This window comes from Aulostomus chinensis, chromosome 23 (genome assembly GCF_037954235.1).
Source record: "Aulostomus chinensis isolate RoL2024-O1b breed Wild chromosome 23, RoL_Achi_v1.0, whole genome shotgun sequence".
NCBI classification, from domain to species: domain Eukaryota; kingdom Metazoa; phylum Chordata; class Actinopteri; order Syngnathiformes; family Aulostomidae; genus Aulostomus; species Aulostomus chinensis.
This window is the reverse complement of record NC_141342.1, coordinates 20,990,488-21,002,981: the sequence shown is the minus strand read 5'-3', so window position 1 is coordinate 21,002,981 and position 12,494 is coordinate 20,990,488. Positions and strand designations below refer to the sequence as shown.

At 46.8% G+C, this 12,494-nt stretch overlaps 2 protein-coding genes across 6 annotated transcripts in view; both read left to right on the top strand.

Annotated features, from left to right (window-relative positions):
- Nucleotides 1-2,464: 2,464 nt before the first annotated feature.
- LOC147240026 (uncharacterized) lies at nucleotides 2,465-7,296 on the top strand. Of its 3 annotated transcripts, none has more exons than XM_086196225.1 (4): nucleotides 2,465-4,449; nucleotides 4,538-4,644; nucleotides 5,171-5,297; nucleotides 6,134-7,296. In XM_086196225.1, the coding sequence occupies exons 2-4, from the start codon at nucleotides 4,545-4,547 to the stop codon at nucleotides 6,414-6,416; spliced, it is 510 nt and encodes a 169-aa protein (XP_086052351.1). In that variant the 5' UTR covers nucleotides 2,465-4,449; nucleotides 4,538-4,544; the 3' UTR covers nucleotides 6,417-7,296. The 3 variants fall into 3 exon arrangements, with proteins under 3 accessions (XP_086052351.1, XP_086052349.1, XP_086052350.1); XM_086196223.1 differs by having other exon boundaries at nucleotides 5,168-5,297; XM_086196224.1 differs by having other exon boundaries at nucleotides 4,441-4,644; nucleotides 5,168-5,297.
- A 437-nt stretch (nucleotides 7,297-7,733) lies between these two features.
- Nucleotides 7,734-12,494, top strand: part of rnf213b (ring finger protein 213b) — a 34,987-nt gene continuing 30,226 nt past the window's right edge. For all 3 annotated transcript variants that reach the window (XM_086196443.1, XM_086196444.1, XM_086196442.1), the window contains exons 1-7: nucleotides 7,734-7,814; nucleotides 8,695-8,817; nucleotides 9,202-9,858; nucleotides 10,561-10,719; nucleotides 11,385-11,554; nucleotides 11,631-11,905; nucleotides 11,997-12,244. In XM_086196443.1, the coding sequence (XP_086052569.1) occupies nucleotides 8,789-8,817; nucleotides 9,202-9,858; nucleotides 10,561-10,719; nucleotides 11,385-11,554; nucleotides 11,631-11,905; nucleotides 11,997-12,244 (1,538 nt within the window). In that variant the 5' untranslated portion in view covers nucleotides 7,734-7,814; nucleotides 8,695-8,788. The remainder of the gene's footprint in view (nucleotides 7,815-8,694; nucleotides 8,818-9,201; nucleotides 9,859-10,560; nucleotides 10,720-11,384; nucleotides 11,555-11,630; nucleotides 11,906-11,996; nucleotides 12,245-12,494) is intronic.

Sequence of the window (12,494 nt, the reverse complement as noted above, 5' to 3'; positions counted from 1 at the left end):
GAGGCACTGATGCACTTCTCACGCAGAGTCCACTGGAAATGTCATGGAAACAAAAGGAGAGAGACGAGCTGAGCCCAGCGTCTCCTCCTCCACACACGTCTCCTACTACCTACACAGCAGCCCAGTAGAGAACCACGCAGCTGAGTCCATGTCAAACACTGATCATGTGATTTGCTGGCATGAGTTTTATTTTAGAGACTTGGGCGGCTCGCTAGCGATCACAAACTAGGAATCACTGAGCCTGTAGACCGTCGCTGAGGTCACCGTCCGCCCTGGACTCTCGTGCTCGGGTCCTCATCAGATCCGCACGCGGGGATGAGGAGGCCCTCTCTCTCACGCTCACGCCGGAGTGAGAGTGGATGTGGAGAGAGAGAGAGACGGAGGTGAAACTTGACAATTGGATTTTAGTAATGAAGCAGACTGACGCTGCATTGCGGTGCAAATATCACTTCCTTCCTTGTTCTATATCAAACATGGCCGCCTCGCCATGGTAACACTGTTGAACCAAAACTGTCAGTCCTCAGTGACTAGTCACCAAGTTCTTCAGGTGATTCTCACCACGTGTGAGACGATCTGGTCGACCCACTAGGAGGGGGACCTCAGAATTTTTAAGAAATTAAACATGTAATTTCCTGTAGCCACCAGGTGGTGCTATGACTCATCTGACGCAGTGTTTCGTGGTTTTTTTTGGGCCCCGCCCCTTCATTAAATCTGGTGAAAGTAAGCCTCATAGTTTTTGTGGGGTTCCGCAAACAGATACACGCCACTGAAACCACGATTACTCGCTGCCTTCATGACCACTCGGACAAGTTGGACGTTTGAGACTTCCAACATCCTGGTCTTGGTGCTGCAGGAACTCAGAGGGCAAAGAAAGACCAAGATCTGAGAACAAGAAGTTATCTTGTTGGAAAAAAAACCCCAGATGATCCGTACTCATCACTAGAACCTCGTCAAGTAACAAGTAGCCGCCGTCTGCCAATGCTCTTGGACATCAAATCCTCATTGGAGCACAAACTACGAGCAGGTGGTCCTGAACGCAGCTCAGCTCGTCTTTCTTGGTGCACTCCCAAAATGTCTCCGCACCACTTGGGCAGGTACACGGAGGTTTGGGACCAAATTGCCTCACGTGACTTGAATCCGTTTAAAGTTCCAGGTTGAACCATTTTGCGCTTTTGGGAAATTTGAGAAAAACCAAACGGGAGGAATCTTTCCAACCGTCCCGACTGAGCCGGAATTGTCACGTCTCCACTCTCCCCACTGGCCACAACTTTCATGGTTCTCTTCCTTTCTTCTGTTGCAGTAAATAATGTTTGGCTAAAATGAATCTGAGGAAAACGGATGAGATCACTTCTGAGTTCTCCTGGGGGTCTTTGAGTGGCGGGCTGCAGATAAACTATTTATGAGATGTGTGCTTCTTTGTAAGAGCTTGACAGTAATTCCATTGATGAAGTGAGAATATATTTTTTAGGTGTAGATTTATTTGAAAATGCTTTGAAAAAGAGAGGTTTGGTTTTTGCCCCGGTGTGAATTCCTGAGAGTGGCGGTCTGATGTCACGCTAACGGACGGCAGCGATCTTTTCCTTTTGTACTGATCCAGGGGCCGTTTGCTGAGCAAGCCACGCTCTTGGAGTTACCTGAGGACCCCGACAGTTGTACGCTGTTGACCTGGATTTGAAACAAAATTAAAAAAAACACAAAATTCCTGTCGCATATCAAAATGCCTGGTTTTTGTGTGAGTGTGTGTGTGTGTGGTTTTAAAAAATTATCAAATTTATGTTTTGTTATGCAGATGAAAAATAAACGGCAAACAAGGGCAAGAATATTAGACAACTGCTTGGACGAGTATTTAGTCGCCTTCTACACTACATTTGACTAAGAAAAACATCTGACAATGTACAAAAATCAAAAAGTGATGTGTTCAAGTTGGCATCATGAAGTGACGTATTGTAGCCTACACTAGCCACGTGTAGCTCTAACTAGCAGGAAATAATTCGAAGCCATTTTAGAAAGTACATGACTGCTTTGAATTTTCTAAAATGGTGGCTGCTAACGAGTGGCAGAAGAGACAAGAAAACAGTGATAAAAGAAGCCTAAAGCTTGTGATGTTCCCAAATAGCCTGGCCTAAGTTTTGTACTTCTAACAACGCATTTACTGCTGGAGGTATGCTAACACTTTCTAATGGAGCCGGAACTACTTTCCTGACTGGGCGCAGGGATTTGACGCAGCACCTCCAAAGCTCCACTGGAACTTGGGTCAACAGAACCAAAGGTTTGTTGAGGACTAGAAGAGCGACTGCAGCTTCTGATCATGATGATGAGGAGGAGGAGGATTCCTGCTGGACACACCAGCATCCTGGACCTGAGCTAGCTGATGCTAACACTTCCCACCCACTACCAGCCATTGGGCTAAGCTAACTAGCCTGGACCTGAGCTAGCTGATGCTAACATTTCCACCCACTACCAGCCATTGGGCTAAGCTAACTAGCCTGGACCTGAGCTAGCTGATGCTAACACTTCCCACCCACTACCAGCCATTGGGCTAAGCTAACTAGCCTGGACCTGAGCTAGCTGATGCTAACACTTCCCACCCACTACCAGCCATTGGGCTAAGCTAACTAGCTTGGACCTGAGCTAGCTGATGCTAACACTTCCCATCCACTACCAGCTATTGCGCTAAGCTAACTAGCATGTGTCTCAGGGACCCTGTCTTCCTGTCTGGCTCTGAGGAGGATGGACCACCAAGTCCGCCAAAATATGGCGGTGGTGTGACGTAGCAACAGAAAAAATGTTGATAGCAAGTGAAGTGATTGTGATGTCATTGAGAAAACTTATACAGTGTCTTCAAATTCAATGTGAGGTTGGAAAAGAAAACACCCAGGAGGAAAGGGAGCCTCCCTGGTGCGGGCTCAGAGTCTTAGGTCGAGCTGGGGAGACGAAGAGGCGAGCAGGGCCGCAGCTCGGCATGTCCAAGCGTGTTCCCCAGCACGAGCGTCCACAGCCTCCCGCTACACCCGGCTCTCGCTCCCGTCCCTGAAAGGACTGAGATCCGCCATTTCACAGCCCGTGGGCGCACGTGGACGCCAGCACCAGAGATCGCAAATGGACAACAGATGAAAAACAGGAATGTGCGAGTTGGACTGGACCGTAAAACATCAAACACCTCGGCTGAAGGTCCCGAAGGACTCCGATCACGTTGCACTTCAAGTCCGTGTTCCCCGGACATGTGGTCCGGTCGCTGGCAGCAGGAACGGTCGGACTCTTCGACTAGGAAATCCTAGTTAATTAATTAACGATTCAGGGAAACACTTGAGATAAAAGTCTCTTTTTCCCAGATGGAAACAAACGCTGGTTGCTGTCAGAATGACCGGGAATGGCCGTGGCACCCGGAATGTCTGCGGTTATGACATCACCGACGTCTCTCCTTACGTCATCGTCTTCAAGTCCAGGAAGCTCCTTTTAGGCCCGCGACGACCCTCGTCTGTTATTTCAGTGCAACTCCTTTTTGTTCTGTGTTTTTTGTAAATAATCTGGTAAAAGTGATTTTTTTCTTCAAGTCCCTTAAAGTTTTGAAAGTTAAATTAACATGATTATAATTAATTATTATTATAATTATGAATCATATAAATGTAATTATTCAACTGCTGTTGCTCCTTTTTATCCCCGGTTGTCCGCTGTTCTTGTTTTTTTTAATTAATGCCATTTTTGATCAATTAGGACTTCAAAGGGTTCAATCATTAATTATCTAATTTGTCTTCCTATACTTGCATTTCATTTTTAAAGCGTCATTTTTTTATTTTTTCAATTTGTAATTTTGATTAATTAAATAGTTACAAGCATAATTTGGTCTTAATTGTTAGCTGAAGAGTGATTTTATTGAATCGATTAATACAGCTTCCACTGATGATGTCAGTTTTATTGTTTGAAAAAATAAGTTGTTTTTTCTTCAGTGGGTTTTGCCAATACAATTAGATAGTAACCAGATATAATCTGGTCTTGGAGATTGATGAACCAGCGTGTGGCGTTAGAGAGCCGGTCGCCATGGCTACCGGGACCAGGCTGGTCTTGTGTGATGGGTCTGGTTCTGCTGGAGCTCTCGACGGCTGCAGGAGCTACGCTTCAACCTGCTGGGGTGAGAAGCATCCATGCAGCTGCAGGAGGGCCTTCACACTGAGGCTGGTCCTGGTGCCAGCTGTTACTGGGGGGGCCGCAGAAGACCACTGGTCCCTGCTCTGCTGGAGCTGAGGAGGCCCGGGACGCCTGCTTGAGCCCTGAACTGGGAGTAAAACCAGCAGAGACGAGTGGTGTCACAGGTCGGCTGTGATGTAACGAGGTGGTGATATACGAGTCCCACGCCGCCTCAGACTGAAGACCCTCCCTCCCTCCCTCCCTGCTACTTAAGAGCTGCTCCCGGGTCTGGTGGTTTGTCCTCGCTGAGTTGTTTCACCGCAGGTTCGTCTCGTCTCGTCTCTATGGCACATTTTTGGAGTTAAACCAGGTCCTCAGAGGTACTCAGACGTTGCATTTTTGGTTTCCACAGACGAAGGATGAAGACTGCCGCAGCCGCGCTCGTCCTCTCGGTGGCTCTGTGTGCAGCTCAGCTCCACAAATTCACCCCGAGAACAGAGTGGGACTTCAGGAATGAAGGTGAGGTCCGTGGGGGCGCCGCTGCGCGGAGGTTCAGGGACCCTCGGCTCTGACCCGTGCGCCAGCGCTCATCGCTGGCTTCAGATGCTCAACAGCTGGACTCACAACTGTGGGTTCTGTTGCTGAAGGGAGGGACTAAAACTGATTGATGCGTCTTTGTAAAAGGGAGCAATGATGAGAACGACGCAGCAGTGACTGACGTATCGGGAATTGTTCAGTCTCCATGAAAATAAATGAAAATCATTTCCTTTCCTGTTCTCTGCTCTGACTTGATCTCCTCTGTGTGTTGATCAGTAATTTGATCAGAGTTTAATCACAGTGGTGCAGGAGCAGTGCTGGGAGAACGGCGCCGCTCCTTCAGTCACACGAGACAAACCTTCAAAACTATTAAAGTTCCTTTACACGTTTTGCTCTGCCTGCTTCTGGCGAGTGTGAACAAAAGTGACAGTTCAGTCCTGATGTGCGGTGGTCATCTGTGCTGTGGCGGTGGCGGCCCCTCCTCTGACGTCTTCGCTTCTCTCAGCAGAACGAGTGAGCACGCGAGGATGCGCCAACCTCACGCTGGTTTTAGACAACTGGAAGTACGCCATCATGACGCAGGTCAAAGACCTGCTGCTGCACGACCACAACACCGTCCTGCCGGATTATGGAAGGTGAGGCCGCGTCTCAGCCTCGGGGTTCGACGTTCCTCACAGCGCTCCTGGATGAGGGTTACGTCTGTAACCCAGGTTCTCTGAGTGCAGAGGAACACGTCCTTCACTGGCCTTCGCCAACTGCTGACTCAGCTCGTCTCTGCCGGGGAAATCTCCTCATTCCACTGTGGTGGAGTTGTTCGTGGCGACGCTCCTCACAGCTGGGAGAACTCACACTGACGTCAAACTTCCTACCTGGAAACGCTTGAGGTCCCTGCTGAACCGACGAGTCCACAGTTTAACACCAAAACAGGCACAATTAACCAGTCGTGCAACGCTGCAGACACGTTGCTGTGACATTCAAACCTGCAGAACACCGCAGAAATGCGACGGCCTGTCACTGCCATCGGCTGAGGTGTGAACTGGGGGGGGGGGTAGATTTATCTTTTCCCATCTTCTTCTCGTGGAGGGAAACGTTCCAACCTCCAAGGTCAACCAAGCTGAGCTCGCCACTTCCTGTTAGCCCCCTGCTAACTTGAATGTGGACAAATTAGGTTTTGTTTTTTTTAAAGTGCATTTACAAACCATCACAGCTGAACAGAATCCAATAAAAGCAGTGAGCAAACGGAACATAAAATGAACCCTGGACTCTTTGAGACTCTCCAAAGGTTTCCAGATGGAACTCAGCAGAAGTGTGACGTTCAAAATAATTCATCCTCTGTTTTAGAGCTGCAGCAGTCACGGTGGTGCAGGCCAGGGCTGACACTGATGCTTGTAATACCAGTCACTGCCAGAGGATGGAGACAAAAGCGCAGCGCGGCAGCTTTAACCGTATTCTTCCCTGTTTCCTGCGCCAGGATCCAGCCTCTGTCAGATGCCCTGGGAGACCTCTACAAGGAGTTCAACGCCCTGAAGGAGCGTCTAGCCGAGCTGACCTCCAGGTTCGACAGGGTGGAGACGTTTGTGGACGAGGTGCGATCGGGAAGGAAACCTGCACCCGTCCGAGGTGAACCCAGACCCCCGGGGCTGCTGACGGGAGAGTCGGAGGCTGCCGCAGCCGACGCTGGAGGTCGACCTCCTGGGAGGAGGAGCAGGATCGTAGTTCGGAGAATCAAGAAGCCGGCAGGGTCACAGGACTGACCTGATGAGGGATGATGGAATTATCAGCAGGAAACCATCCTCATCTTCGTCTCCAAATTAATCCAGTGTCTTCAGAGATGTCTTTTGTTGTTCCCCTGTGGTTTAACTTCAGTGTAGAACCGGTTCTCTTGTTTTAGGACACATTCTGGGAATCCCAGAGTGGTGTAGATGTGGTGTAGTGGTTTTACATCACCAGTTTGAAGGCCCCTGAATGCCCCACATTGAGCTAATTACTCCGTGTCTATGAGTTTGAAGACAAAAACTCCTGATCGTGAACGAGACCAGTGGACGCTTGAGAGTCCTGGATCTGCCGGTGCCCCCACAGCACCTTCATCATCCTGGATTGTCATGATTGCAATTTGAGGATATTTTTTTGTCATCCCTACATTTCTTGCTATATAATGTGATATTCTGCAGACTGTCTTTGTCTCCATCTTTATGTGTAATTGTGTTTTTGGACGTACTCGTACACTTGGCTGAGGTAACATGATGTAAAATAATAATCAGAGATGTTACTTTTAAGAAGAATCATCAGCAAAAAAAAAAAAAATGAAATTTGACCTCTGAGCGCTGTTGACTGAGGTGGAATAACTTCAAAGATTTGAACAAAGCGGGACGGTTTATGCTTCAAGTCAAAGTCAGGTTGAACAGTTTTTCCCCGTGCAAGGAAATCATCCCTTAACTCTCAACTCTGAATTAGGAAAAAAAAAAAATCTAACTTGAGACATAAAAAGTGAAAAAATGAAAAAAATGTTAACAACAATGGAAATTTATATGAAAATAGATTTGAATATACAGTGAAATATTCTACAAACATAAAGTATGTTCAGTGTACACCGTATTTTAGCATGTTGTACAACTTATAGTATAAAGGCAATGAATAAAGTTACACATGTAAAAAGTACAGTGGCTGGATTGTGTGTCTGCTTGAACGAGCTGCTGCGGAACACAACGGATACTCGATTTTAATTCTCGGTTCCGTTATTGAAGAAGGGAGTGCAACGACCACCCACTGAAAGGGAAAAACTCCGATTGGTCCTTGAACGCAACATAAATTTCTTGTGAGAAATGAAACTGAAAGCGCGCCGTCGACCGTAGGGACCGACCCACAAGTTACACTCTCATGCAGGACGAAAAAACTCTTAGCTGACGCTTTATTGGTCCGAGAGTTGCAAAAACGATCGGAATAATTTTATGTTTTACACTTATGATAAAACACCGTTTTTTTATGAGTTAAATTAGGGGGTTTTATTTGAGAGATGGTACCTACTGGTAGCTGTTAAACACTTGTTGACGCTCCCTAAAGCCTAAAAACCGAGTGGACAGAGTTGAATCAACACTAACTAGCGGGTCCTTCGACAGGTCGTCAGCCTCAACGGGAAGAGCTTAGCTGAACAGGTGAGTACAGTTAACAACTGTCTCCTGATTTACTACGAAAATAAGCTCCTTTAGTTCATACATTTGAGTATTTTATAGGGAAAAAAGTCACTTTTCACTCAATTAAACCAGCTAAAATCACTGTAAGCGAGGATGGGACGCTAACAAATGTCATTTAATAGCTCAAATTAACAGCAATTTACTTTACTTTTGCTCACATGAAGGAGTTTTAAAGAGGCCGAGAAAAGTGTGTTTACAACTTAAAATGTTTTTCTGATATTTTATAGGCCACTGAGTCAGACTGAGAAACATTGGGAAAGCTTCTAATAATGTTAGCGATTGTTTGTGATGCTTGGATTCTTGAATGCGGTGTGGTGGCGTCACACGTTTCCATAATTCCTCATTGAACTATTGAGATGAGTGGGTTCATTTTAGGATACACAGATAGTGAAAGTCAGGTCTGGTGAGTCATAGCACCCCCTACTGGCACCAGAATATGATGTTCTCCTACTAGTCGAGGTATATATACGTGTGTGTGTGTGTGTGTGTGTGTGTGTGTGTGTGTGTGTGTGTGTGTGTGTGTAAAATAAATATGATCAGGTTTCACCTCCCTCTTGCTCTACGGAACACACACACATCAACACCAGCAGCATGTGTGGTTCTGCTCATCACTGCTTGCAGCTTTAATCCAGAATCCAAGCACCAAAGAATCAGGGGCTGAAGGAGGTCTCGTCTCAGTTACGTGCCCTCAGAGAGCTCTCTCGCCTGTTGTCTTTACATCCTAATTCCCCAAGGGAAAAAAAAACAAACATAACAAATAAACAACTTTTAAGTGAAGACTCAATATTGCACAATCCTATACAGCCATGGAGGATGTAACGGTGTGTGACTTCCTATCCAGAGACAGATAACGAAGTAACAAGGACTTCTCTGGGACCAGTCGTCCCTCCAGATGGAGCAGGGGCCAGGAGACCTCCCTGGTGCCACTGGGTCAAATGTCCCCACCAGAAGAAAAAAGAATGAGGTAAATAACTCTTGTATACTGGTGTGGAAACCATGATGTGGTAGCAGACGTGCTGCTACAGGCTTATCAGACAAACGTCACCTACACACACACACACACACAAATCTTACTGGAACAGGTGGTCAGGATTTGTGACATCACAAATATTTGGAAAGCTGAACCTGGTCGTGAGCAGTATGACGTGGAACCGATGCAGGAACAAGCCTGCGTCTTGTGTTCAGGGGTTAAACACAAGAAATGAGTACTGTTTAGTAACTTTGTGTATTCTGGACTCTTAACGAGATAATTATAATTAAAGTTTTTACTGCACAATATCAGACACACATTCTAGTATTTGTTGAGAGTATTTTTGATTACATTAAAACACGTCTGCTCTTCCATCAGGATGTTTAAAGCCAAAGACAAGAAGAGAAAGAGAAACCTTAGAGGGAAGAATAAAGTCAAAAGCTCAAAAGGTGAAAAGACAGAAGAGGACAAAAAGATGGACGTGTTGGAGTCAACAAGCGGCCAAACTGAGGAAGGTGGAGCTCAACAGGAGGCTGCTGAAGCTGAAGTTGGTCAAGATGTAGAAAACAATGAAACACAACAACACAAAGGTGCTAAAGACGCACAAACTCAGACAAGCAAACATCAAGACGAGAGCAAAGTGACTCAGACTCCAGTTGTTGTTCAGTGCAAGAAGGAAACACAGACAGGTGAAGCTTCTGAAACATCTGCAACAGAACAGACAGCTCAAGCTGGCCAAACTGACCCAAAAACCAGAACCAAGACTCCACCAGTGCAGGATTACCAGGACCCCCCAGTCCCACCCAGCGCTGCAGACATTAGCAACAGCAACTTGGCTCAGAATCAAGACCAAAACGGAGTAGCATCTGATCCAGCTTTGGAGCAACAAGCTGCCCTTCATAATGAGCCAAAACCCAAAGGGGCAGCAGTCTGTGGGGAAAATAGTGCCAAACCCAAGTCTTATGCCGGCGCTGTGTCCGGAGAGGGGACCGGTCCAAAACCAGTGGCCGACCCCACCATGTCTGAAGACAAACGGTAAGGGTGACTCATGGTGCGTGATTTACTACTTTGTGACTTGGAGTTCAAAGGGACTTAATACATCAAAATTTGATAGAACAGAATTTGATAGATCTTTAAAATGTATCACATCAGAAAGGTACGTCTTTGTCGAAACAGTTCTTAAAGTCACACACGTTCTTTCCACAGCCAGACAAGAAGCTAGAGACTCTTCTCTTGGGAGCTGAGACCCATGCTAGTTAGCTTAGCACAATAACCCATTAAAATAGTGAGCGAGCTGTGTAAAACTGTAGAATCATACACGTAGCCGGAACTACCTCCCCGACTAGAAGTACTGGTTTGGAGCAACACCTCAAAAACTCCATTGCAACTTGGAGCAACGAAGCATTTTTTAGCGAGCAGAAAAGCAACCGCCGCTGAAAATCGTGTCTAACTTTGTAAGAGAGGATGAGGAGGATTACTGTTGACACACCAACCTCCTGAACCTGAGCTAGCCAGTGCTAACACTTCCTACCCACTACCATTCACTGTGCTAAGCTAACTAGCCAGCCTAGGTCTCAGATCCCTGGAGATGGGTCTCCATCTTCTGGTCTGTCCTGGGCTCTGAAAGGTAAATAAGTATTTTGATAAAAGGACAGTATTTTCCTTGATGAGTGGTCTGGACAAGTGCAAACCTGGGAAAACCTGGTTGACAAATGTGTACATTTTTTTCCTCCTCAGTGATCAAAGCCTGATGACCCCCCCTCCACTTGGTCCCAGCTTCACTTTTCACATCCATGCTGTGCTGGACAGGAAATTTCAGTTCAAACAAGACTACGACACACTTGTGTTGTTGTTTCAGGACGGAGGCTATTTACCCCTAAAGATGGAGTCCTTTGTGTGAGTATGGACGACTTGCTGACGCCTGACTTACATCGGCTACACCATATCAGTGGAAGGTTGTTGGGAGAAGCAGCCTATGAGTCCAACGTCTGCGTCATCGTCAAACATAGAAAATCTTGGTTGCCGGCGCCATGTGCTCACCCGGCAGTAGCAGAGTCACAACCCATTCTCCTGACTTCAGTGTAGTTTTGTGCCGGGCCGCGTCTGAAAATGCTACATCGACACGCCAAGGCAGGGTGGTTGCTGCTGCAACAGCATGAATGCCTGTTGGACGTTGTCTTCCTCCCCAGATCTTAACAACGTCCTCTAAACCAACAAGAACTCATTCAGCCTCAACAGATGACCCATTTGCTTCTTCTTAACGCAACTTTCAAGTGAGGCTTTATTGACAGTTGTCATCAGCTAGAACGGCACGCAGGTTCCCACCGGCTTTGGCTTTTGTCACAAACGGACTTCTAGTACAGTGCGAGCTGGATTTAAACAACAACGTGTCTAAAATCCTACTGTGTGGACCTCAGACCTCACCTTCCTGCTGTCGTGTCTGTGCACTTAAAGTGGCTCACAGAGTGAGCAGTCGATGGCGATAGACTGACGAGAGCTGGTCTCGGTGGCTTGTGATGTTCTCACATCAAATAGTGACTTCTGTTCTATCTGCTATTTAGTGACCTGAAAGAGGACGGTTATCTGGTGGAAGCCAGTTTATCCATTGAAGAACGCGACGTGCCTCGAGGAAAAGATTGGAGCTACTGGTACGGTGTGAAGCAGCATCAAAAAGACATTCAGGAGATCGCCAAAAGAAGAGTTCACATTCCCTATAGCACCAATATCAAAGGTAGGTGGAACGCCTGCCTTTTGATGCGCCACAACGGGTGTGTGCCTCAAGCTAATCCGGTACCTTCTGTCTCCAGGGTTGCACCTTTACGAAGGATTAATTAGCGGTGGCGGAAAGTGGTGGCGAAGTGGCCTTCAAAAGCTCAGTGGGAGGTCAAAAGGTGCAGAGATGTCAGACGCCTGGTGTGCCTCAGCAACAACTCTGCTGAAGGGGATCTTTCAGAGATGGACGCCATCTGACCAACAGAGCACTCAGCGCTTGTGTGAGCGTTTGGCTCATTTTGTGTCGAGTCTCAGCTCTGTGCATATGAGGGTGACGTACCCTGACGATTCACAACCTCCCGCAGTCAAGGTTTGTGCTGCAGGAAGAGTTTGAACACTCAACGCTTTTATCACAAGATCATCATCAACATTCCTCAAGTAACTCATTGTTGTACTTTCAGGCACCTGAGCTGATTTCTCAGACCCTGGTTCAGATCTTAAAGGGAGAAAAGGAGCAGACCTTGCTGGGCAGCTGCAGGAGCGACAGTCCACTTGTGCTGGGCTTCTCTGTTTTCTTAGTTACCAGAAAATTGAACATCAACCTTGATGTGACAGGCTGGGCGGAGCTTTGTTTCCTGGTCTCCTCAGAGAACGCAATGGACAAGAAAAACCTGGAGGAGTTCCACAGTCGCTTCCTAAACACACAATTGTAAGTTTAGGCAAGAGTCAAGAGTGTTTTATTTGTCACCAAGGGATCGAGCCCAAGGCGAAATGCATTACACAACTCAAAGCCTGATACAAGGCAGTAGATTGTAATGTAAATGCAAACTAAGGCTACATGACACAACAGATCTGGTCCCAGATCAGTCCCAGCAGTCTGTCCTGTCAATCCACCAAACTGAATTGCAACTTTTGAGTTTACCTGCTTGCCGATCATAAAGGTCAGGCTATGACCTTGA